The sequence below is a fragment of the Vanellus vanellus genome (assembly GCF_965231255.1).
Source record: "Vanellus vanellus genome assembly, chromosome: 14".
Lineage (NCBI taxonomy): Eukaryota > Metazoa > Chordata > Aves > Charadriiformes > Charadriidae > Vanellus > Vanellus vanellus.
In genome coordinates this window covers 2481585-2506735 of record NC_138919.1, presented here as the reverse complement: position 1 = coordinate 2506735, position 25151 = coordinate 2481585, and the positions used below count along the sequence as shown (strand labels likewise).

Below are 25151 nucleotides of genomic sequence, written 5' to 3'. Positions count from 1 at the left end.
GTTAGTGCTTCTACTTGCACTGTTGTTATGTTAGAGTGGAGAAAGATGGCCAGAGCTGGGGGTGGAGGGGCGGTTGGAGAATCGAGCTGAAAGGTTGTAAGTTGCAATATTGCAAACTATAATTGCAAAATGAAATAGCAAGCACTTTGGAAATAGGAAATTTTATCTTATTTACTCTATGGTAATCGTTGGCACTTGACTACAATCAGCTGCAAGCCTGTCTGTGACTGACAGCACAGTTCTAGCCAGAGCAACCAGAAATAGCCCAGCATTTGAGTAATTCTAGTCTTTTTATAATCTAATACTGTCACAAATAAAAGCCAGTGTAACATGTAGGCAAACTGAATTCTCTTCATAGGTAGACTAGGGTAAATTGGGCGATGCCGTGGGAAGGCATACTAAGAAAGCACTGAATGTATCTTACTTCAGCAATTCTTGCCCAGAATTAAATAGGAATAGCTCCTTTTTTTTTGTTCATTAGCCATAATATTTCTGAAATTAGTTAAGTTCTTCTATGCCTGGATTCTTTTTGGGGTAAGGAGGCTGGCAGAGGGAGGAGAGGGAAGGACCAGCATTGATCAAAACCTTACTCACTCTCAGAAAGAACCTTAATAAGTAAAATTCCTAACTGATCTTGGTCAAAAAGCCTATTGAGGCCTCCCCTGCTGCTTGGCCAAACAAATTTTAAATAGTTGGAAAGCATTAGTAGATACTGTTTTAATCCTTAGCTCTTGAGTTGCCTCCTATCACTGATCCCCTTGCTCTTGTTGAGGGATGAAGAAAGAATTATTTCTCCAATACAGGATGTAGAAGAAGGTCATATTTTCCTGAAAGTTTTCAAGTTTCTTTTAATACCTCTTCCTCAGAGAATTGCAATGGTAGGGTCAAAGCCCTGATGCATTCTTTTAGCTCCCCAGCATGACAGTGACATTAGTAATGCAGATCTGCAGCGTCAGAAACTTTTGCATTACTGTTTTTCCTTTATTACTAATTGCAGTTTTTATTTGGTAATTGTAGGCTGTGCTGTGGCAGATATTTCAACACCAAAACACTGAATGTCATGATAGATCTGCTTGTGGCTTTTTATTAGTGTATTTTTTTGAAAACTGTTTTAAGGAATTGTCTATATTGAGGATAGGCGCAAAAGTCAAGCTACATTAACTTGTCAAGTGGATTAGTCATTAAACACCTTTGTGGACATTTTAACTCAGAATTAAAGTGGCTTTAATTGGATTTAACTTACTTTGCTTCAAAGTAAATTCAGGTAAATCAAATTAAGGTTAATTCAGTGTAAAGGTGTGGGCAGACATCCTCATTATGGGCTACGTGGAGCAACTGAAAACGTAGCTGCTTAGCTGCTCCTCAACACCCTCCTGCTCCCTTGGTGTTCCTATGGTGTTCCACAGCTCAGCTCGCCTCACAGAAAGGGATGCTCGCCAGTCTGGTACTACCGTAGGTTTTTTCAGATTAATTCTGCTCGCTTTAATTAGCAGTTTAGTCTGTTGGCTGGTCATGTTGACATGTACAGGCAATGCAGTCGTGTTGTACTTTGCCGACTCTGCAGTGGGTAGTTGATACTCTAACAAGTAGCTTGGAAATGTTAACTGCATAAACAGCTCCAGCTATTTCCAATATGATTGTATCTCCACACCGGTAGAACATATGCCCTCAGGATGCCTTGGGGGTACCCTGAGGGTCCTTATTAAAGGATCATAATTGTTGAGGAACAATACTCGTGTATACTGGAGAATCTTTGCGGTTTTAGGGACTAGCTTCCTAATTTACAAAAGGAATACCGGGGCAGCAAATTGAATATAGGTGGGAATAGTCAGCTAATAATTACAGCTGCAGCTAGTGCATCTTTGGAAGAACAAAAGAGATCCCATAAACTATAACCCCATGGTTCAGGCTTGAGGTTGTTTCTTAAAGAACAAGTCTCTTAAAGGAGAGGGAGTTTGCATCCTAAATAACCAAGTATCAATACTAAAGTAAAGGAAGGAGATGAGTTCACTTAAATGTAACATCATCTATAAAATGAGGTATGTTAGACGAAGCAGGAAAAAAAAGTTGTTTTGAAGGCATTTCACTGATTGAAAAAAAAAAAAAAACCCACAAAACCAAAATCACTGAATCTTAAAGAATACAGAACAAATTTGATCGTACTATTTCCAGCTGTGACCATGTAATCTTCTATTCACCATGCAGTGTTTGACTAAATGAAGACCCAGGTGACAGCTCTCCAAGAAAAACTGAAGTGCTCAAGAAGGTGTCACTGATATAATGACCTAGCTTTTATGGCTCATGCTTCCTCTTTGATAAATGCTCGCTAGATATTAATTGCCCCTCCTGTGATGGCAATGAATGTAATTCATTCACGATGATGAATACAGTTCCAGTAATCCAAATCACTTCCATTTTCATACTTTTTTTTTTTTTTTTTACAGGAAGCCTCTTATTTGCCAGATATTGACACATTGCCTGGATCACACAGTATGAAAAATGAGGTGCTGCTTATGACCATTTGCCTGTCAAGTTGTGGCCAAGTAGCTACAGATCAGTGCTGTGGGCAAGTGCCTGACGCGGTGCTGAGAGCAGCCAACATCTACCAGGCCCTTGTGACATGGCTTCTCTCTCTGGTGAGTATGAGCAGTGACAGTGCGCAAAAGAAGGTTCTGCATGATTAAGGCTGTGTTTTGCCCTCTGGTGAATATATAATCATTCTTAAAATCTCCTTCTTCCCACAGCCACAAAACAGTGGCTGGACAAAGGGGAAATTATGTTCTAACTCACCTTAAAGTCAGTAAATAAGTCTTGGTGAAGTCAGTGGGAGCTGGATTGCGCCTGTGGTTTACAAAGAACAGGGCACAGGAAGTAAAAAATTGTTGAGCCAGACTTGTCATAGTCCAAAGTGACTACTGGAAGTAGAAGGCTAACTATTATACTTTGTCCTTAGCAAAAGAAGCAAACGGACACAGTTGCCTATTTCTTACCGTTTGTTCTAATTAGGAATAGATCCTTCTGATAGTTGAGGGCTATAAACAAGTGGTTGTCTGTTTCATCTTAATTGTCCTTTGGATCGTGTATTTTTCTCCTCTAAAGAAGCCACCTTTTCCTCGCTCTTCCCATTAATCCCATATTAGCCTTTTCCCTTAGGGAAAGTAGGCTATGTGTATTTTTCCTCCCCACCCTGCATTGTTGGCCTCATTCTTTTCCCTGGTTAAAGACATTGGCATAGCAATACCAATCTGTGCACTTCAGGTAGACTTCACCCTGAGCGGGCAGCCTGCACAAGGCTTTTAAATCACTTAAACTCCACTTCAACAGTATTAATTGTTAATGATGTTCACATTTCCATTAAAACATTGCTAACATTCTTTAACGTTAGTACAATGCTCTAATGAAAATTGCCACTTGAATAGCCCCAGAGTCTGAATCTTCTGTTTAGAAACTAGTTAGCTCATGACCAGCTGCAGTGTGAGCTTTCTTCCCTTGTGTTATTCCCATTAAAAAAAAAAAAAAAAAAAAAAAAACCACAACTGAGCTCTGATTTGTAGCAGTTATCTCCAAGCCTGAAAGGTTATCTCAGCATCCAGGGCTATGCGTCTCTCTGCTGAGACTGTGGAGTCAAATGTTGGGATTGACTTTGCGCCCAAGAGAAACTGGGGTAAAATCCACTGGTTTATTTCACAGAATCGCAGAATGGTCAGGGTTGGAAGGGACCTCTGGAGATCATCTAGTCCAACACAGGTTCTCAAACAGCTGTTGGACAGTAATGAAAGGGTCTGCGCTTCTTTAATTAAAAAAGTGGAAATGTTGAGGCATTTTTAGACCAAATCCTCATCTGGTTGTAATCTATGTAATTCCAGTGATTCGCTGGCTTCCTGGTGTGTGTAAATCAGCATATCTTTATGGATTTCCTTGGACATACGCTGATTTCTACCAGTTGAGAACATGATCCCCCAGATGCGAGCATTCCCTAGTGACAGAGCAGCTACAGCATTTCCCATGTGAAACCCAAGTTCAAAGCAGTCAAGGACTTGGCAGTGCTATTTTGAGTGACACAGCTGACCTATGCAACAGTTTGAAAATCCACTCAGGCCCTGTGTTGAGAACATATTTCTAAAGGTGTTTATCTCACTCGAAATAGTTTTGGTTTATACGTGCAGTAAATAGCAGAGCTGTTAATCCATCTAGAGATCACAGTGATGGTATAAACCATGAAAACAAGACTTAGTGGTTTCTGTGTTCACCAGAGTCCTGGGAAGGAATTATAGTCCTTTAATTCAGACTTGCCTGTCTCTTTACCTAGAGTGTGATCTGGTTCAGGCATCTCTGCCTCACATGGCTGCTATTTCTTTCTCGTGGCTTTGCTGGTTGCCTGCGCCTGACTTTCCCATAGCCTTCTGCCCTCTTTCACTTGCTACCCAGGTTTCAGGGTGCTTTGCAGCACTACAGTGCCTTCCTGGTTCATTTTGGGTATCTTTCCTGTCCCTTTTCTACCCTCTATGATAAAGTACCTCACATTTCAGCCTGAGGTTGAGCAGCCTTATGAGACAATGAGTGGTTTATCTCTGGAACTAACCTGGTATTTATGATAAAAGATGTCCAGTGTTCATCTTGGGGTTGGTAGAAGCTGCTTTTTACCCTTCTTGTTTTGGATCAGATATGTATATTGGAAAATGGAACGTTTGCCTCCCACACACACGTGTGCACAAAAAAATCTATCAAAAAGAAATCACCTCAGTCTAACTAAAAGGTATATTCACTGGATAGGGATTGATGGGGTTTTGCTATTAGTGATCACCAATAGGGAAGACAAAGGCTACTTAAGGAAGCCTGCACTAGCTCCTCGGAATGGCATAATCACTTAGCATTGATTTTTGAACTAAGATTGCATTGATCTCATTATCATTAATAAAGGCAGCACACGGTGCCACTGTGACAAGAACATGCAGTGCAGCATTGACAGGGACTCTGTTCTCCTTTCTTGCTAGACTAGGGAACTGATGCAAGTTCTTGCTTTCACATTTTGAAACTGGTGGAAGTTGGAGGTTGCAGGTCCTCGTTGAGAAAATAAATCCTATGACTTATCAAAACCTGCACGTTATTCCTATTTAATTTGGTCTTTATTGATTTTTCTCCTGGCTAAACCACAGCTAATCCACTAATCAAGCGAGAGTGCTCCCTGGATTATTGTACGTTATGGGGCTCTACTCAAAAGTGATAGAGCAAGATAACGGGTTTACAGTCTCTAAATACAGTCATCTAAAAATGAAATTATGTTCAAATGGATTCGCAGGTGCCTCCTGTGAAAATGAAAGATGGATCCGAGGCTCCGTTTCAGGTGGTGGGGCTGCAGCAGGCCTGGCAAGAGGGTGGCTTGGCCCTATATGCTTGTCTCGTGCCAGCAGAGGAGTCTTCAACGCAGAACAGCACCAAGATCCAGAAGATAAAAGTGAGTAGCGGCATTTACACTTGCTAGTCATGCACAACTGCCATAGGCCGCTACCACTGTTTTATACTAAGGACCATTGGATATGCCGATTCGAATTCAAACTTCAGCGAGTCAGAATAGAGCAGCGTAAGCACTGCTCTAAATTAAAATGGGGGAACAGCCCAGTACTGTGGGAACTGAAAGATTGCTTACAGCTAATTGCCAACTCAAGCTGTCCTCAGTTATGCTGAATTTAGATTATGTGCAGATGAGAAACCAGCTCTCTGTGGCGTAGTCTTCTGTCTCTGCTGCTCATTAGCTGTTAATAGATTTTTGGTGGCTGTAACCCCACAGTGCAGAAATTTGACTGGATTCAGAGGAGACATATCTTTGGCAGGTATTATGGTTTTTGCTTTTATATTTTAACCATGTGAAGGGTGTGGCTCCCGAGGGGGAATATTGTCTTGTTTGGCTCCCAGGAGTCAGGGCCTGGAGATGGGACCTGAGAACCCGTTCCCTCAACTCTGGTAGACTACAGAGTCTGTGCTGTGCAATAAAGCGCCAAGCTGAAAGGTCTAGCACGCAAGCTGAAAATCTGTCACGTGTAGGTGGCACAGCGTAACGTAGGGCATGATATACATGAGCTGTGTCCTGAAAACAGCGGAGCTATGAGATAGCAGCTCTGGGCCCTAGTTTGTTGGCTCAGTCTTTGCACAGAGCTAATGTGATACAGATCGGTACTCTGAGCATCTTGTTCTGGTTTCATTTTTGGAGACAGCTCGTTAGGTGTAATTGCTACTTTTGCCTGGTATAAATACCTATCCTGCCTATGCAGTGTAGCTGACTCTTGCTGGAAAACGGACCCAGGTATGGGTGGGGAGCAGCGATCCTTGTGTACTCAAGATCTCCTGTGGGTCGCTTGCTTGAATAACTATCCTGTTACTGAATAACCTTTGAGATGTTGGCCCTGTGCTCTGTTGAGGCTGCTGAGTTTCTCTCGGGTGGCTCAATGCTTGTGGCTTTAGCGAGCTGGTAGTGGATTTTCTACTCTATTTTTGCCTGCCTCAACCCTGGTAATGTTAACAGGAATGTGATGATGAAGTGCTCGTTATTGACACTTCCTCTATGCAGAAAAGACCACATAGGATCGAATAGCAGGTGGTCTTAGGAGGGCCCCAGGTACGTGAGTCACACCTGCTGGACACATTGTGTGAAGTTTAAATGGAAGAGGAAGTGTAAACATGTTTTAAAAACACGCTTAAGCTTCCCCTACTCAGCTGCAGTAAGCATTCTTCACTTGCAGCTGCCTGCCTGTGAGCAGTAAAGATTAAATTTCCCATGATGTATCATAAAGCCTGGAGTATGACAGCTGGGGCTCCAGTGCTCCTGCAAGTAAATGATTGATGCTGGCAACAAATGTCATGATTAAAACACTACCAAAAAAAAACCCCAAACCCAACCCCAAAACAATAAGCAACCTTTCCGGCAGTGTTTGAGCACCTGTCAGCAGAAGCAGCGGGGCTGAGGCTAAGCAGTCTGCTAGACCGGACAAGGGCTTGATGTTGATTTCTGCCTAAGGCAACTGAATTCAAGATGTTCGCTTTATGGAGCAAAGAAAATGGAGGAACAGAGACTCACCTGCCTTCTGTCCCCTTGCCTTGTTGCTCTCTGCTGATTTTGGCCGAGGAGTTGGCCAAAGCATCAAAATCATCTAGCACAGAGTATGCTCAAAATATGTATCCGGTGTCACATAATTGAATGAACTTTTGAAGCTGTGGGCTCGGACTGCTCTGAACGTTTGGTTGGAGCTGGGAAGGGTTGTGTCACAAGTCGGTGGAACGAGCCAGAGTTTCCAGTCCGTGTATAAATTGGAATTGCTATTCTGCTGCCCCATTTATCGGTACTGACACTGCTGCTGACTTCAGCTAGTATGTGCAGCAGCAAACACACAAGGCATTTGGACGGTGTTCCTCAAAGCAAGACTATGTGTAACTGAGGTTTCCTGTCATTACAGGCTCTACCGTATGTCTTTGTGGTAACAGTGACTTTTGTCAATTTTGCTTTCCTGAGGCATTTGTAAAGCTGCTGCTTTCCCCAACAGAGATCTAAGCTCATACGCACAACAAAAGTCTTTCAGAAATGTCAGCCAGGGCAGAGACAAGGAAAACAACAGCAACTCCTCCTCTCTCCCCATTCCTCCCCTTGAGCAGCTTCAGCTTTTTGCTGGTGAGAAATTTAGATTTCACTCTTCATGCATAAGTCTTCAGTCTCTCAGTGTTAATGTATGGTTTTTTAATGGTTGAATCGGATAACAAAATTCTGTTGTGACGCTTATTGGTTCTTGTTCCAGTTGGCTCCTGTGGGCACAAAGAGAACCACTTCTCGGGGCTTACCTTCAAAATTTGACTGGCTTCCCAGGCATTGTTGTTGCAACTCTTCCGTATAAGAATGTAGGGAAATCTTAGTTACTCTTTTTGGGTGATATAAAAAAGACACACCAAGTAGTGTAAATGTTAACCTGAAGCAGTATGACAAATTGATATTTTGATGTTCTTAACGTGTAGAGTCCATTTTCAGTGCCAAAGATGGGTATGTACAAGACTGCGCAGCATATTAGGTACAGATTTGTGCCTGCTTCGTGCTAAGAGGGAAATGCCCATCTTTCTCTGTGTATCTGTACTCGTATCTCATAATAGCAGCAAAATAACAGTTGTCCATGGATTTTCTTCAGATTGGAATATGATTTTCATGGCAGATGTTGGATTTCTAGTCTGAGAGCCTCAGGACTGACCTGTTTCAACAAGGGAAAGGTTTTACTTTCCCCAACTTGCTCCCCTGTCAATTCCCAACCCTGGTGTGATGGAACGTGCCGAGTGCGTTTATCAGTCTCATTGGCTTTGCTGTTATTTGATCATCCTGTGGCTTGTTCCCTGCTGTGGGGTCACAGCTCTAATGGTGGGGTACCCAGGTTTTTTGTTGTTTTAGTTTGGTTCCGCCCCCTCCAGTTATCATTAACTGGAGCTGAGCTATATTCCAGACCTCTAAGCAATCAACTTTTTATTTACTGGCCACTTCACTGTCATCTGTGTGTCTTTTATTGTTTGTCACATTTTATTTCTCCATCCCAAGATCTAATGGTTATGAATATAAATATAGTAGTGGTTTCTCAAAGCAAAAGCTCCTGTTCTTAGCTGATCAAGAAGCCTTTTGGCTTATTCAACCAGGATGGCATCTATTCCTGTATCACGTGGTTCTGCTACGTTTCCTCCCATTTTTGTCAGTTTTGGGGGTTTAGTTTGATTTTTATTTCTGTCCTCCTACAAACAACTGACAGAAGTGAGGCAAATCTGAACATCCCTGCGTGGTTTTGGTTTCTTGACTTGCTGTCAGAACAAATGCTTATACACTCACCTCTTGTAATTCGTGCATGCTGATAGACAAGCTGCAGTTACGAGCATGTCTGATGGGAATTAGATTTGTACAGAGTATGCTTTCTAAGAATCTACTAAGCATTCCCAATTAGGCACACGAGCACTGCGCAGAGCAACGTAGTTCTTGTCTGTACACTTTGATCATTTAACACTTCTGTGGTGGCTCAGAAGAGCTCACAGTCTCTGTTACTGGATTTGCTTTTTTGCAGACCTTTCCCGCTTGAGCTCTAATTTCTAGGTGCACTAATAGTTGGTGTAGAGAAGATGTTTTGCATAACTTTTGATTCTGTTTATTTCTAATTGAGTCTTATTGAGGTCACCAATTCTGTTCTCTGAAAGTCCTACTAATTAAGAACCAACTTTGAAGAACAAAGGGACTTAGAGGGGAGGTTGAATGATGGAAAACTGTAATTTAGCATTACATATTAATGTATCAATATTAATATTAGTATCAATCTTTTTAAAAATCTTCAAATTAATAAATCTTTTCATTTATATCCCCTATGAAACCCTTTGCAAATTAATGTTTCATTGTATTGGGCTGTTTTATGGCCCTGTTTATGGCATTTTATCCCTCTTTAAGTGTGGTATGCAATCTGCTTCAAAGTAATATTTGTGGGCTGATGGATGTCATGAACCAGTTATTTTATACCACTGTCTTGCAACCAACTGAAGATTGCTATTAAATCACCAGTCATCATCTGTGGTGGAGTTTTATAGCTGAACAGTGTGAGTGCATCGAGAGCTCTGGTGGAAGGGCAATGCTGCTAATTTCCCCAGTGCCTTCATCAAGGGGCACTTTGAGTCAAGTCTATGTGGAGGCACGTCCCCAAGTCATAGAGAGAGCCCTTCCACACAGCTGATGGACGTAACTGACTGTTGCAGACCGCATCTGCTCTCAAGTCCCATCTCCTGGGTCAGGAACCTCGACATAATTCTGTCTTTGAGCCTGGTAGTAGAGACTTTGTAGGATATTACCAGGATGGTGGGAGGAGTGGGCTTTCTGCGGGTGAGGGGACAAGTTTAGAGCTCTGGTTGCAGGGATGCAGGGTGTGATGGTTTGGGAGCCTGAGGAGTGTTACGTTAGGGCTTTGGTTCGGAGAATCTGGAGTGCGGCTGTATGGCAGATGCGTGAAGCATGAGGCTGGGATGGTTGCAGACAGAGAGAGAGCTGCTACAGGTGTATGGTACAGAGCAGAAAGTTCCTGAGGCCATCATCAATGCTTTTTAACCATTGACTCTTTGCAGACTGAAGAAGATCTACAAGGAACGTCCACTTTTTACCAGAAGGTTTCTGCATTTCTAGCCTGTACGTGGCTTCCAGATGTTATCCAGTGGAGGGCAGAACTGGCCAATCACTTCCAAAACCAGCTGTGTCCACTTCTTCCTGAAATCCCCTCTGTCCTGCTCAGTTACGTCACTGCTGTTAATCCTGATCCTCAGGTACTGTACAGAAATGCTTGGACTTCTGGTATTTTTTTCTTCTCATTAGGTCCAGTAAAAGTTGTTTATTTTTCCAGTGTTGACAGGTATTCTCTTTTGCCTTAGCTAAGGTTTTAAACAGAGCTTGAAAACAAATGCTTCTACGCTGTGTAGATTTCCACTGAAGTTTATGAGATTACAAGGACATAGCACCACTTAAAATCAAGGACTTAAAATGACTCTCTCTGCCTAAAGACATCTGCGAGAACATTCACCTCATGCTGTCTATAAGTAGAATGATAATTAACTTTTTCGCTTCTGTCAAGTTAGCAAGTGCTCCCTAACAAATATTCAAGTGAATGAAATATTACAAAAATTCATTATACTTATTGGGGCAGCTTATTCCTTGAGGGCATCCAATATTGGTTTTAGTCCTTTAACAGCCTATCCTACCTTGGTGTAAATATATAGACCAGGTTTTCAAAGAAGTGCTGAATATGACCTGATTTCTATACCTTTTGAAGGAATGTTCTACTTATTTTTTTCCTGTGACATCAGGAGCCTTTGGACAATCGTGGTCTTTTCCCAATATTTCTACATCAACAAAAACCTTGGGCCACAACTCCAGGCAATGGTGAAGACTGCAATTCTGGTTCACAGTGAAGTTGAGTTCTGAAAATAATGTAGCATGAGAACTTTTCTGCAATTTCAACCAGATTTGGGGATTACTATTACTCTGTGAGAATCTATGCCATGAAATCTTAGGGGCTTAGCAGTGCACTTAGCAATTTGCCTAAAGGTTTATCCCACTTCTGTGGAGGAAAAGGAGGCTTAATGCTGTTGATTTGCAGTCACTATAGCTTTCAAGTAGAAGCAAGTGCTATAGAGCAGTCTGACGTACTTGTAAAAGATAAAACTGCTGTACACTTTTGAGGCATAAAATAAGGCATCATTTAAAACAGTCAGGGCTTTTATGCAAATCCCTTATTAGGGGAATTATAAATCATTAGACGTTGAACAGCAAGATAGCAGGCACTTTCTGGGGGTGGATCTTTGCCTTGATGCCGTAGAAAAACTGGAGTCGTTTTAAAGACCACGTTCTCTTCCAAAGTTCAAATGCTGTGTGCCACCCAGGTTCCCAGGCCTGAATTACACTGAGACAACTATGTATCATGGCTTTTTGATAGAGGTATCTTGCGGTTATAAAGAAAGGCTGGTTTCTCAAAGCGAGGCTCAATGAGCCAGACTCTCAGCAGGCAGCAGCTAACCCTGTTGTCTGCCCTGAAGCTTTACAAAGTGATACCGACTGAGAATGTTCCCAAGTGTCATTAAAATACAACCAAAAAGCGCTGCATAGAAAATTCAATATCATATTCTTTTAACTTCATTGGTTTGAATATTTTGTACAAGGCCAGTGATCTGTGCTTGCTTTCTCTATATTTATATTTATTTTGAGGTGGTGTATACAAAACTAAGTAGCCCAAGGAACCTGTTGGAAAAGCATGCAGTGAATACCCGTTTTTGGTCCAGGTAGCTTAGAGTCAGAGACAAAATCCTGGCAGGTTGATGAAACAAATGGGTAGGAGTGGAAGGAGAGGGAACATCAGGTAAAATTGCTCTCTGCTTGTGTACTGACGAGCTCTGTGTATGATTCTATGAGCAATTGTTAGAAGTAATTGTAATAACTTTAAAGCACATTGTTTGTTAGCGTATGAGCCAATAGCTTCTTTTCTGTCAATTGTTCCAGTGTTTTTTCAGTCTGTTCTGGACCCCAAACAGATTGCTTTTCTCTTGCTATTTTCCTTTGAGGCTTTCTTATTAATGCTCTGCGTACAGCCTGTTAACCTGCAGTAATTCACTTTTGATATGAAGAGTAAACTCACAGTGCAGTCATTAACACCCCAGGTTAGGTTAGGAGTGACATAATCCCTGTGGAAGTTATTAACTGCGATGTCCCTTGTCAGCAAAAAGAGGATTGCTTCATTTTACCATAAAATAAAAGTACTTTCTGCTGTTAAACCTTAGGATGCAGGCATTAACCTTAGGGATACAGACGACACACGTAGCCAGTGTTGATGCTGCTTTTCCTCTGCCTGTTTGTTCCATTAAGGCACACTGGATTTCTCTCGCTCTCTCAGTTGTTCTGGGCACTAGGATGTTTGCCCAAAGGGTGCAACCCCTAATGCTCACCATCTTTTTGGTCACCTTCCAGAGCATCTCCTTGAACTCCCAACCTATCCAGGTGCCTGCCATGACAGAGGAGCGAGGGCACAGCAGAATTGCATGGCTGACTGTGTCAGTGAGGTTTCAAGGAAGGAGGGGAACCTCCATCCCTACGTCGAGGTGAATGAGATATATTTTTTTTTTCTTTTAGTTCAAAATAATTGATTTTTTTTTGCACCTCCTGGTGATCAGCTCCCTACTTGCTGCTCCCTTAGGTAGTTTCCCTGATGACTTCCTGCACAAGAGTTGGGGGGGGGGGGGGGTGTTGACACAGTGGCACTGACTAAGGGCAGGTCTACACAAAGTTCCTTCCTTGCTTCTTTTTCTTTTTTTTTTTTTTTTTTTTTTTCAATGCAATTTTGCCTAAACATAGCTAAGAATCGCAGACCTGGGTCCAGGGAGCTACATTTGCCTCAGTGTTGTAACTCAAAGCTGCCAAGTTTGATGTCTGGGAGTGGACTCATGGAAAGCACAGCAGCCCTTTAATGTGGTATTTCAGACTTTTGGGATTTCCCTGCTAGAGAGTTGATGGCAACTGTGTTACCAGAGGAGCTCTACCTGTATACACATATACACAAGGTTTGAAAGTTGCAAACATTTTTCAAAGGCTGAAATAACCATGTAGCAGAAGAGCTGTGCATTGCTGACGAAATTAGATATCACTATTTCATGCGGTGGAAACCCAGCCCGGGTGTATTGCTTGTTACTTTGTGCACTTAAGGCACCTCATTTAGTTATGTGATTGCCTGGACTCTGTGTATAGTCCCTGAAGAGGGAGTGAGAAGCATTTCCAGAGGATATTTCAGATCTGTGAATTTGGGTTTTAGTGTTTGAATGCTGTGATGTTATTTCTTTGACAAGCATCATGGCCTCAGCCCTGCTGAGCGGCTTCAGCATCTTCCACTGTCTTTTACCATAACTTCGTCTAACCTCAATGCTAATGAGAGGCTCACTCTGAGAACTGCTGTTTACTGCCACATCAGCTTTTCACCCAACTCTCTTCAGGCCTTTGGCTGTGTGGGCATTGCCTTTCACACATCTCAAATTGTAGTAGCTGGTGGTATGCTGTGGTTCAGGGCCTCGTGGTGTAGGCAATCGTGATTGATTTCGGGTTATTGCCCCTTGTGTTCTCTTTCTCCTTTCATGCTGTGTGAGAAGCAGAAAACTAGCATTTTTAAGCAAACCTAAGCTAGGCCGTGTGATATTTTGTGGGTGGAGAGCTACCTAAGTGCAGCGCAATTTGGCCAGCTGTTAGACCTGATCCACACGTTGCTGTAAGCTCTCGGATTTAGTGTATGGCTCAGGGGTGTGCTTTCCTCCTCCCAAGCTTCTGCTGAGCCTGATGCCAAAGCTTGAAAGACCTGATTGTTGTGTAGCCCAGAACGGCACCTCTGCATCTGTTTCCCCAAACCAAACCCAGCAGGATGTTGAGACTTAGAGCATGGCAGGTGCCAGCTGCTAACTCCTGCAGCTTGAGGCTTTGAAATCCAGGCTAAAGGTGTAAAAAAAAGGAGGTTCAAAACAACAGGTTCGTCCTGCCCTTTGCTTTCCAAATCTTGCTCCTGTCTTGTCTTTATCTAAGTTGGTGCTAAGGGCCAGGTCTCAGGTGTCTGGCACCCTGAGTCTGCTGTGCAGTCTGATAAAGTTGTATCAACAGCTTTAACGAGAACACATCACCTGACTGATGATTCCACACGGATATGACTTGTCTGTGGTTGAGACGTGTGTCCTGGGGCCTCATCTGTAACCATATATAGAAATTATTCCATAGCTGCAGACATAGAATAGCTGCATGGCTATATCTTCACGAGGCAGAAGGGAGAAGGTGGCATCCTGGCTCTAGCTGAGTCCCGTTGGAGTTTGTGATTGATTTTAGTTGGGACCAGGAGTTCAGGCTGTCGTTGGTATTTGTAACTAAAAAACCCTGACCTTTAAAAGGAGAAAGGATTACAGTGATGTCTACCAGAGTTGGCACAAAGATGAAGGCATAGCTTCGGGAGGAATAAACCATTATAGTTTTCCATTCTTCCTAAAATTTGATAGCTTGCATTTGAATTGTGGCCATTGCTAATTATTCCAGAAAAGAGCAGCTTAAAAGAACTCTCAAGCTAATGTGCTTAGCTATTAGGATTGTCCATGAGGGGTGGAAGGGGTGGAAGTTATTGTCTCATCCTTTCTCTTCTATGTTTTATGAGATCCCTTTCCCTATCCAGAAGGGGGGCAAGGGAAAGTGAAATGCATCTTCAGACTGCCTGAAATACAGTCACCAGAATTGTATGTCTTCAGTGGCAAAGCTCTTAATTAGCCCTGTCTATCCCCAGCTTTTTTGCTGCCTGGGATCTTCCTACTGTGCTTCCACGTTTCCTATACTAAAATCTGGAGCCATCTGAAATGATGGGGAGGGAAGATGTGCAGGGAACAAATTCAAATTTGTGTTAATCTGGATTCCTTAAGGAATACTACACTGCATTGGGACTCATGACAGCGGGGAGAGGAGAGAGTTTGAGGATAATGCTGCCTAATTCAGGGCCAGGATTCAGTGAATCGCATCAGACACGAGCCTTGCCTGTGTGTTAGCATCGAGGCCTTTGCTAGGGTGAGAACAGTGATTCCTCTGCTGCCACCAATGTGGGCAGTGGAGTTAAGGGAGAGGTTATATACATACAGAAATTAGAATCTGTCTCTGGGGCAGTGGAGGATGCAGCTTCTTTCTCCAAGGAATTTGAGTGTTTTCTCATGAAAAAGGCTGAGCAGATCTTTGCCTTGGAAAGTACCTTGCATGTGAGGAGATGAGATTGTGGAGTACATAGAAATTCTTCCTGCAGTTTCTGTTTTCCTGCTGTGGCTGGGAAGCAGTCTAGAAGACTCGTTGCAATTTAAAAGGCTCTCTTAGATCATCTGACAGCAAAAGCTATTTCTTTGTTGTCGGAAATGAGAACAGAATACACTGTGAGCAAGAAGAAGAGATATCGGATTTGGTCATATTTCTGTATGACAGTTAAAGATTCATGGTTTTGCTGCACGCAGCTCCAGTCTTCTCTAAATGTCCTTATTCTTGTTTCTGCTCAGTATTTTACAACACGGTTTTGTTCAGCTGTGAATTTCCTTCCCATAACTGCCTGGCTTCATCTTGGTAATATTGTCTGAAACAAAGTAGTAGCTCTAAGTTTCTTTTTAACACTTTTTGAAAAAGTGGTACATGTTCAGTCCTAGCTATGGTACAAATCTGTTTTTTCCAGTGTCTTAAGGTAGCAGAAATCTGAATTTTTATCCCAAAACAAATAAGAAAAAGGATAGTTAATAAAAAAGAATAACTACAAATGGGAGGTTTCGGACATTCCCTCCCTTCCTGCTCTCTCTGGTCATGACTATGGATGAAGAGGATATCAGTGCTGTAAGAAACCCTGCTTTCTTACAGCAGAGGGTGGAGGACACATGGTAATGCAAATGGTTATGGTTAAGCAATTCTGGGTTTTGAAGCCTGTCACAGCATCAGTCAAAGTATCCCTGGGGCTGTTGTAGCTGCCGTTGGCTGACTGGAGGCTACCTTTCCTCCCTGGTATAGTGCCTTTACCACAAGACGTGAGATTATTACAGTGCTCTGAGTCTGCAGAGCCTTAAAGAGGAATTTTCAGGTAGGTATCGGTGGCTGGACTGCTGCTTCACCATTCTGTGCAGTGCGTGGGGAGGGAGTCTCCTCTCCTCCCCTCCAAGAGACAGGTCAGCATTCAGAGATGATGTATCAGCTATCCTGGGAGAGACTTTCTGAACTGCTGTGTTTGCACAGAAGCTTTACAGCTACTGTAATGTTGTTGGAGGCTTAAGAGAGGAACCAACCCTGTGGTGAAACTGATACAATTCTCACACCTACCCTCTCTCATTGTGGAACTTTAAAAGTAGCACCAAAGTAGCATGAAGATAAATAGTTTCAAAATCACCAAAATGATTTCAATAAGAGTGGGATCATGTAACTGCCTGCGGAGGGTCCCTCTGCAATATATGTCAAATAGGGCTCATGTCAATATTGTAACAACTGACTCGATGCAATTCACTCCTGTGTACGTGGGAAAGTTGCTTTCTTCCTGTTTCTCCTGTGCATTGCATAGGAAGGCAGTGTCAGGAGTTCTCCTCCACTGGCACATTTTAGCTAGACTGGAAAAAGCAGGAGCTGTCGTACTGCAGCCATCTATGTGTATTTTCTTACCCATGGGGAAAAGGATTTTCTAGGAGAACTGAGACTTTTCAAGCTTCACTTTCTGTTGCTTTGTGAAAACGCATTCAAGTTGGCTGCTAGAAAACAGAATCTGACAGATCAGAGTAACGAATTTCTGCAGGCCTTGATTCCCTGATAGATGTGGCCAGATCCCTGCTCTGGCAAGGGAGGGAGGCTGACCGTGCGGCAGCGTGCCGGCAATCACAGCTGATCCACAGCTGACGCCATGGCACTTCCTAAAGGTCAGCTTTTTACCTTGGATTTCCCAGCTTGCATCCTCTGCGTCCTAACTGGGGCTGGATGATTATAATGAAGGTTCCTGTTGAAATGTAGGCTGGAATTAATTTAACCGCATTTGTCCCTTCTCTTTTCCTTCTTCTTGAAAGCTCACAGGCTTGAGGTTTGTTTGAGGAACTGCCTGAACCCCAGAAAACTGGGGTCTTGCTGCAGTCCTATTTTGAAGGGCTTGTCTGTGCTCACTGCATCGTGCCAGTGTTGCATGCAGAAGCTGGCAGCAAACACTGGCAACGGAGAACATCTCCGTTTCCTTAAATCAACTTTCTTGCTTTTCCTCTGATGATGTTTTCCACAGCAACCAAGTGTAATATCACAAGTGGAGGCTGATGAATGATCGCTTGCAGGACAAAATGGACAAATCCATTGAGAGCTGTCCAAGCTCTTGGTTTGGTGTAGTTGTGTTGGCTGAGACAGGGTGAAAAGTGAAATCCCCAGTTCTGCTTTTAGGCAAATATCTCACGAAGCACAGGAAATAGAGGAAGGAGAAAACACAAAAGGTTGCTGAAGCAGAAAGGCAGATGTCAAAGGGGTTTTAATATTATTCAAATTCATTTGATTTTCTGGTTATTGTTTTTAAACATTTGTGGAATGGTATGAATTGCTTATCATTTGCCAAGCAGCGCAAAAAAAAATAATCTCTGAGGTGATTACACAATTAAACAGCATTGTATGTACCTCATAATCCAGGATGGATGCTTCATGCAGTGTTAGTCCATTTTCTGTCCGTAATAAAATTCCCAATGAGACCATCTTGAAATTTAATTCCTTTTTTCTTTTTTGAAGAGGTCTGTCCACACGAGATGAAGCCAGATTAACGACTGCTGTGAATCAAAGTAGTCTTTAAAAATAGCGAAGCTACTCTGAGATATCCCACCTGAGCCTATGTGTCAAAAGTGACTGTTGGGTTTTTTGGGGGAGGTTTTGTTTGGGGTTTTTTTATTTTTCAGTCTTGGAATGAATCCTGCCCTATGTGAACTCTGCCTAAATGCATCTGTATTTCTGGAATGTTCAGTTGTGGCATAGCTGCAAACATCACTTCTTCCCAAACCAGAACTTGACAAACGTGACTAAAAGCTGCATTTGTTCCTGGACTGTGGCCTTGCTTACTGAGCGTGCAGGCACAGCAAATTCTTCTGAATGACACATCCTTAAACTTGCACTTGTACAAGTTGCTTGCTTGGCTGCCCAGAAAATGTATGAGAAACAAAATAAGGTGCTGAGATTGGGAAATGCTATGCTTCTGTAAAGCTGTGACCTAAATGCCAGAGTCTTTTTGCCTATCCGTGAGTATGTGGCACAATAAGACCTACAGATAGGTGTCACTTGTGGTGACATGAGCACAGGAGAAATGTCCTATTTTGGTTACAGGCATGTAGAAGTTCATGCAGTTCTTTCCCTACCTTTCCATTTGATTAGTTAATTAGAGCATTCTTTTAACAAAGCCCTTTTCTGCTGGATGCTCAGCACGATCATGGAGAATCAAGGTCTCGAACTGCTCAGCCTGATCCTGCAGTGCCTTTTGCATGCGACTCCTGTTCGTGTCAGTGGGTACTCTGTGTGTTGGAGAGTCGCTGGGTTGGAGCCTGGGAATGTTCAGCCTCAGGAAGCAGTTGAAGACTTGTATTCTTGGGATATCACTTGAATGGAGCTAGCGGTATGGTTGTAAGAAAGCAAATGATAGATTAACAACACTAGACTAATGAGTTTAATCCATTAATGTGTATCCTTATGTGCTCTCTAGGCATAAAATACTATTTTTTCCAAGCCCTTTATTTTTAGGGATCAAGATAACATACAGGTAAGAGATGTCCTTTGTGCATTTCAGGCTGTGGAGAAGGTGTTTGCAGTGCCAAATGGATTTTACTGGCAGACAGTTGAAACTGATGAAAAATACTTCCCTAACAGCAGCGACATGGAAGCTTGCAGAGATATAGACACTGAGGTAAAAAAAAACCAACAAACCGAATAAACCACTCCTCTCTGACTTGTGGGATGATGTGGGAAGTTGAGAGACGATTAAGTGACCTGGAATATTTCAATTTTGACATTTGGTACAAATACTGATCTTGAAGTATTTCTCGCTCAGACCTGAATATATCAGCTGAGTATTTTCTGTCATCAGTATTGATGTGCTGATTGCTCTGAGCCACAGAAGATTAAACTATGAAATGTGCGGGTTGAAGAAATTGCTACCAACCAGGTGCAAATCGGTAACAGCAGACAAAATTTTGATAACCCAAACCCACTTTCCTGCAAGCCAATATACAACACAACTTTTTTTTAAACCTGCGCTCAGAAACATTAATAAAAAGCTTCTGGTACTATCTGCCTGACCTGCAGTAACTGTGTATGTGTTGTATAAACAAGTAGGAAGTAATTCTGCTTGGTTGACCCCCAAAGAGGAGAAGGCTAAGGTAACTTAAATTAGCTGATATTTATCTCTGTTTAGGAGTGTATACCAAAACGTAATGGACCTCCACCCATGTATGATAACTTGTTAACTATGGTAACTCACCTTTCTTTGCTCTTCTTTGATCTGACAAGAGCTCAGTTCCCTGTGAGCATTGGTTTGGGGAGATGCTGATAATTAAGTTCCTCCTGACCACGCAGCAATCCTCACCAGTTGCTGTGGGTGTACTGCACTTGCTCCTGGAAGATGCTTGAAGTCCACAATTAGGAGCTGAAGATACCTGGCACTTGGCGCAGTCAGGAAATGCCTCGTGTCTTCATTACAGTTCCCTGACGTGCTGTTCGGGGGTCTGTACAGACCTTCTCGCAGCAAGGGCAGGGTGCCCTGCAAGGGAAGGCAAGCCAGGAGCTGGGACTGACGGGAAGGCAGGCAGGGCTGGTGGCCTCAGGGCAGGGTGCCGTCTCACGCTACCCGAGCAAAGAGAACAGAGCAGGTCCAGCAGCAGTAACCAGGGCCAGCCAAGAGGTCACAGGGACAAGACCAAGCCAGAAAGTGAAGTCAGCAGGTTAGGAGAATGGCCAGAACCAGTGATGCGTGAGACTGGGCCAAGGCATACCTGCAGCGAAGCTCAGACCGAGACCAAAGCTGAGTGCCTGGCTCCTAAGCGAAGGGGGTTTTTCAATCCTGGACGGCTGCGTTGGCGAAGCTGGCCCTGAGCCCAGGCAGCCAAGCCCCAGGGACTCTTATACAGAATAATACTTCCTTAGTGGCTGCTGTGAACATTGGGTTAATATCAGGAGAGGTTGAGCTCGACAAACATAAAGAAATAGAGCTTTTATTCCTAATTAGACCACGTTTTTATGATTTGAGTAAATTTATATCTTCATTTATCATGATGGTATAAGCCTCATAATGTGTTTATGGGGGAGTAGCATTTCATTTAAAGTGTCTGATAGTGATGAATTCCTCTGGTGTTCGCTGCAGGCATAAAGCTTGCTGCTGGGGATAGCGTTGTGTTGCTTTATGTCCAGGAGAACCAGGCACAAATTTGAGGCCAGTACAATCACGCTTGTCTGATCTACAGCTAGACAATTTATTACCCACAGCACCACACGACTTCCCGTCATAAAGCACTTGCTTTTTGAAACAATATGTTTCTGCTGATGGGAAAGTGATAGTAATTTGCTTCCCTTTGGGGTATAGACATTCAGTATGTGTCGGTGTATGTCATCCTACTTGGAAGAATGGGCTGAATTGGACTAATCTGCTAAAGAAGATTTCAAAATGTAAATTTGGGACAGTACCAGTGATGTGTCTGCCTTTTGATATTATTTTTTCTCATGTTGATTTTGGCACTTTTGTAGGTATAAAGAAACCACCAGTTGGTTTATTATTATTTAACCATCTTTCTGTAGTACATGAAGTTAAACAGCAGGAGTGATATGCTTCAGTCTCTGCCCTAGAGATCTTGTGTTTTTTTAGTGGTAGGCTTATGTCACAAAAGGCACAATTATATCAGCAGAAATAGATTCAGTCATAATTATCATAGATAGTTATGGTTCAATCTGAAACTAAGAGCCTACTGTGCTGAACTGCATGTAAATATAAAATAAAAGCAAGCTTCTTTGTAGCTCTTCCAATACAGATAAAGCATGGGAACTAAAGGTGAGCAGAACTGATACAGCTGTGTGGTCACTGAGGGCTTGGAAGCATTTGGCTCATTCCTCCAATGTGCTCTTGCTGTTCAGGTTGCCATGGTGCTGCTGTTTGAAACTCTCTTCCGAAGTCCCCTAGCTACCCATCACATGTTGCAGCTGGTACTGAGTTCTGGTCTGGATATCTGTGGCCTCCGTCTGCTCTATCCTCAGCAGGATGTGCTGCTCTCTAGCTCAGGTGAGGTCTAGTTTTCCTTCAGAGATTCCGTCATGTGATGATACGGAGGTGAAAGCAAAGATCTGTAAACGTACTAAGGTGAAGAGTGATGCGGTGCTGTGGGCATGGGGGAGAGGGTATCAGATTTACATGAGTGTTGCTTTATCAGTGCCTGTATCTTTCCCAAAAGAAATTGTAAAAGATCTTGGGCTGTTTCTTTCCTTTTTTTCCCCCAGTGTTGAATATCCACAAGTTGAATTTTTAACCCTTGACACAAAAAGTGTCTCAAACCGCTTTAATTATTGTTCCTTTGCGGTGATCTTTCCCAGACTGCAGTGCCCTGAGGTCCAGGGTTAGACTCGTGTAAGTTCAGTTTACTAAACTAGTTCTCAATGATTTTCCTGAAGGTTTTAGCTGCAGAAAATTCAGCCTCCCCCTTCCACAATTCCCCCCCACCTCATTGCCTGTGGGACTTCAGAAGCACGGGCAAAAGTAGTGATCTAGCCATCCTGGAATTGCATTGCTTGATAAGCCACCACCAAAATGTCACATTTGCTAATAGAAGGTGGTCTGAGATGAGAGACCAAGAAGATGACGTAAACAAAACTGATGTGGGTCTCTGACCTCAAATCACTAAGTCTTTAACATTAGACACCAATGTCTTCAAATATTGGCATGTACCACTCAAGTCTGTTTGTTTTTTTTTTCCATTTGTAAAATAGAGATAATGAAGCCTGTCTTAAAGCGTGTATGGAATAGTATTAGTTGCTAATGCAATATAACCCTAGAGGAACAGGCGTTACATTAGCTGCGAAGTACAGCGATTGCCTCCGCAGTACGGTATGGCTTGTACTGTCTTTTAAGACAAGAAGTTCTCCTGGAAGGTTTGTACGTGACACCATCACGAATACAGGCATTTCTTTTGGGGGAAAGGTATAGGCAGGCTGAGAGTGAGAGAAATGGGTTTCCTTTTCCTCAGGTAGAAGGTGAGTGAAGACCAGCTTAATTGGAGACAAATTCTCCAGTCTCCCTGCCCCCTTTTTCCATTTGAAAACAATAGGAGCAGACTGCCTTAGAAATGGGATTGCAGTTGGAGTTGCTCAGCGCTGTCCACGTAATACATTTGTACTGATAGCTGGAGAAATGAAGAAGGACTCCAGAAATGAATAAGAAAACCATAAAATCACCAGTCATTAGGAGATGACAGGCAGCAGATCTGCTTCAATGCTCTGTACTGTGCACCATTATTTAGGAACATTTCATATGAAGAGACAATTCATTTGAGCTGAAAACTGCTATGTAAGTTTGTAAATTAGGTTTTTACCCTTAGCTTGAAAACTTTAAAATGATTATTTTAAATATTTACAGCCAATTTCTCCATTATCTACCTGCTCTGGAGACTTATGTTCTGGCTTCTGATTCTTATGCAACAAATGATGTAATTGAATATGTTTTTAAACCTCAGGGAAGAAAATGATGCACCTTGCTGCTTTTTCTAACATCCGCAGTGAGAACTGTGGAGGAGCTAGACTTGCTCTTTTGCTGGGGTTATTTATGGGACCCCAACCATGCTGACAGTAGACATGGAGAAATCTTTGCCAGATGCGTAGGGAAGAGTTGTTTCAGGAAACAAGGGGAGCTACAGTTCAAGTCCTGGCAGGGAAATAAGGGCGGCTTATCAAATTTTTGCCTGAATATGTCATCTTACAACATAGCACAAAATCTGCATTTGATGTGGAAGGAAATAATCTAGAAAAGAAGTCCACAAACTTCCAGTTTGTGAATTCCCTTCCCAGTTTTCCCATATCTGATGAAAATTACAGAAAACATCGCTCTCCTCAGGCCTGCGTTCTCTTGTCTTGCCTTCGATCCCTCAGCCTTCCTTGTGGGCATGGACAACATACTGCACAAGAAGTTAAAGTGCTGACTTCTCGTGGATCAGCTGCTCTCTAATAACTAACCCTGGGCACACTCCTTTCTGCAGCAAATTTGAGGCAACCAGTTCCTCTTTCTTTAACAGACTACCTTGAATAATCTTAATTTACTCTTGAGTAAACACTTGCAGCTGGTTGCCAGCGTATCCCCCACAGGACAGGTAACCAGTAGCCTGAAAAGGGCACTTGTGTGGAATGAATGACCTTTGGGGGGGTTGTTCCATGTTTTAGTCACAAGTATGTTCGTCTTTCACAGAAAAGCTGCCTTCTTCCTATGCTTCAAAGACCGGCAAGGTGCCCCCAGTGCTGGCGTTAGGTGTGAGAGGGCCTGAAGCACGTAGCACCTTGCAGAATGTCATCGGGCCGTCTGACCCGCAGCTGGCGAGTGTGACCGACTGCAGTTCCATCAATGCCATCTACTGCAGGAACCAAGCGGAGCCTCTTGTCTACCTGCCCCACCTGGACAGCCGTGTGCACCGGGAGCTGTGCCTCTGGTTCGGAGGGAGGGCTGCTGGCGCAGCGCTGCACGCTGACGTACCGCATCCAGCTCCCCTGTGCAACAACACAGCAAGGTGACGGTGTTTGAACTGTGGTTGTTCTCACAGGCAAAGTGTGACGCGGTGGCCAGGCAGGCACACAGCTCGTGGGCTTTGTCTTTACCTATCAGCCTTCTGCTAAAGGTATCGGTGAACACGAGTGCAGGGTGGCAGCAATCTGTCTACTTTTACATTTCCAAAATAGTTACTAGAGTCTGCAGAAGCCCGTCTCTTACAGGACTGTCTCCTCTGTGGCACATAATAGACATGTTGGGTGTGGGACTCTTACAGTTGCTTCCTATCACTTGTTTCCTGGTAGCTAGGGCTGTAACTCATAGGCTTGCAGCACCTGCTTTTGGGCCCTGTGTGCCTGAAACTCCTTATCAGACTGGTCTGAGACCACCTCCAGCTGTGCCTGGTGCTGGAGAAGGGCTGCAAGTGTGTGCCACTGAGTGGCCCTTTGCTAGAAAGGCTGCTCTAGCTTTGTCCTATGTTCCTTCCCTATCAACTGGTTAGAGGTGAGGGGCTTCAGGTGGAAAAGGTTTTTTGGAGGATTATGACGGAAGTGTGTGAAAATGAAGGGTGGCTTATAAACTTTTAACTCTAGCAAACAGCATGAGAAATGCAATTTAGGAACTGACGGCATAGCAATAGGCTGCCAGAAAGTGCTGGGAACAAGGGACATTCAGGAGTCTTGCTCTCAGATGAGTCTGGATATGGCTGCAGAGGGAACTGGGCTTTTAAGCATCTATTAATCCACCATGCAACCTAGACCGTGTGTGCTCTGCTGTGTAGTGCTACAGGGAGAGGGGCTACAGCTCCCAAAGAATCACTTAGACTGTCTTGTACAGAAATGGATTTACCTAATGCTTTTTAATTTAAAAGTTGCTTGGTTCATAACACTGATGTTAGGCTGCCGGAATGCCTGCTGCTGGCCTTGCTCAGCAGAGCAGAGGTGCATGAGGGAAAGAGGGAGGGTGGTAGGGAGCAAAGCTTCAGCAGCTCTGTGGAAGTTGGCACTGAGCAGCCCTTGCACACCATCTGCACCTGCAGGGAGGCAGAGGGAAGGCTAGATCCATAGCCTGGGCTCTCTCGCACTCCTTCCCAGCACTCTTTTTCCAAACCTCTCTGCAGCTTTTCCTTGATGAAGATGGATACTTTCTACAGCACAAAACAATCACTTCCCTTCCTGACAATCTTGCAGCTTCCTGGGCAGGGACTCAAACCGAAGGACGAAGGAAGCACATTTAATCCTGTGTGTGTAAATGAAGGGCTCTGCTGTGCTCGGAGGTCCCTTTCCTCTGCCCTGCAGAGGAAAGAAGAGAGGCACTTGTCTTTTTTTGCCTGCTGAAAGACACTCCTCTGGTTGTTCCAAGCAT

The 25151-nt window shown here is 43.3% G+C and overlaps 1 protein-coding gene across 1 annotated transcript in view; it reads left to right on the top strand.

Moving 5' to 3' along the window:
• Positions 1-25151, top strand: part of DNAAF8 (dynein axonemal assembly factor 8) — a gene marked incomplete at its 5' end in the record, with an annotated part of 95515 nt that overhangs the window by 26230 nt on the left and 44134 nt on the right. The window contains 6 exons of the mRNA XM_082490428.1: positions 2445-2636; positions 5300-5455; positions 10114-10308; positions 18846-18962; positions 21179-21323; positions 23493-23808. Of these exons, the coding sequence (XP_082346554.1) occupies positions 2445-2636; positions 5300-5455; positions 10114-10308; positions 18846-18962; positions 21179-21323; positions 23493-23808 (1121 nt within the window). The remainder of the gene's footprint in view (positions 1-2444; positions 2637-5299; positions 5456-10113; positions 10309-18845; positions 18963-21178; positions 21324-23492; positions 23809-25151) is intronic.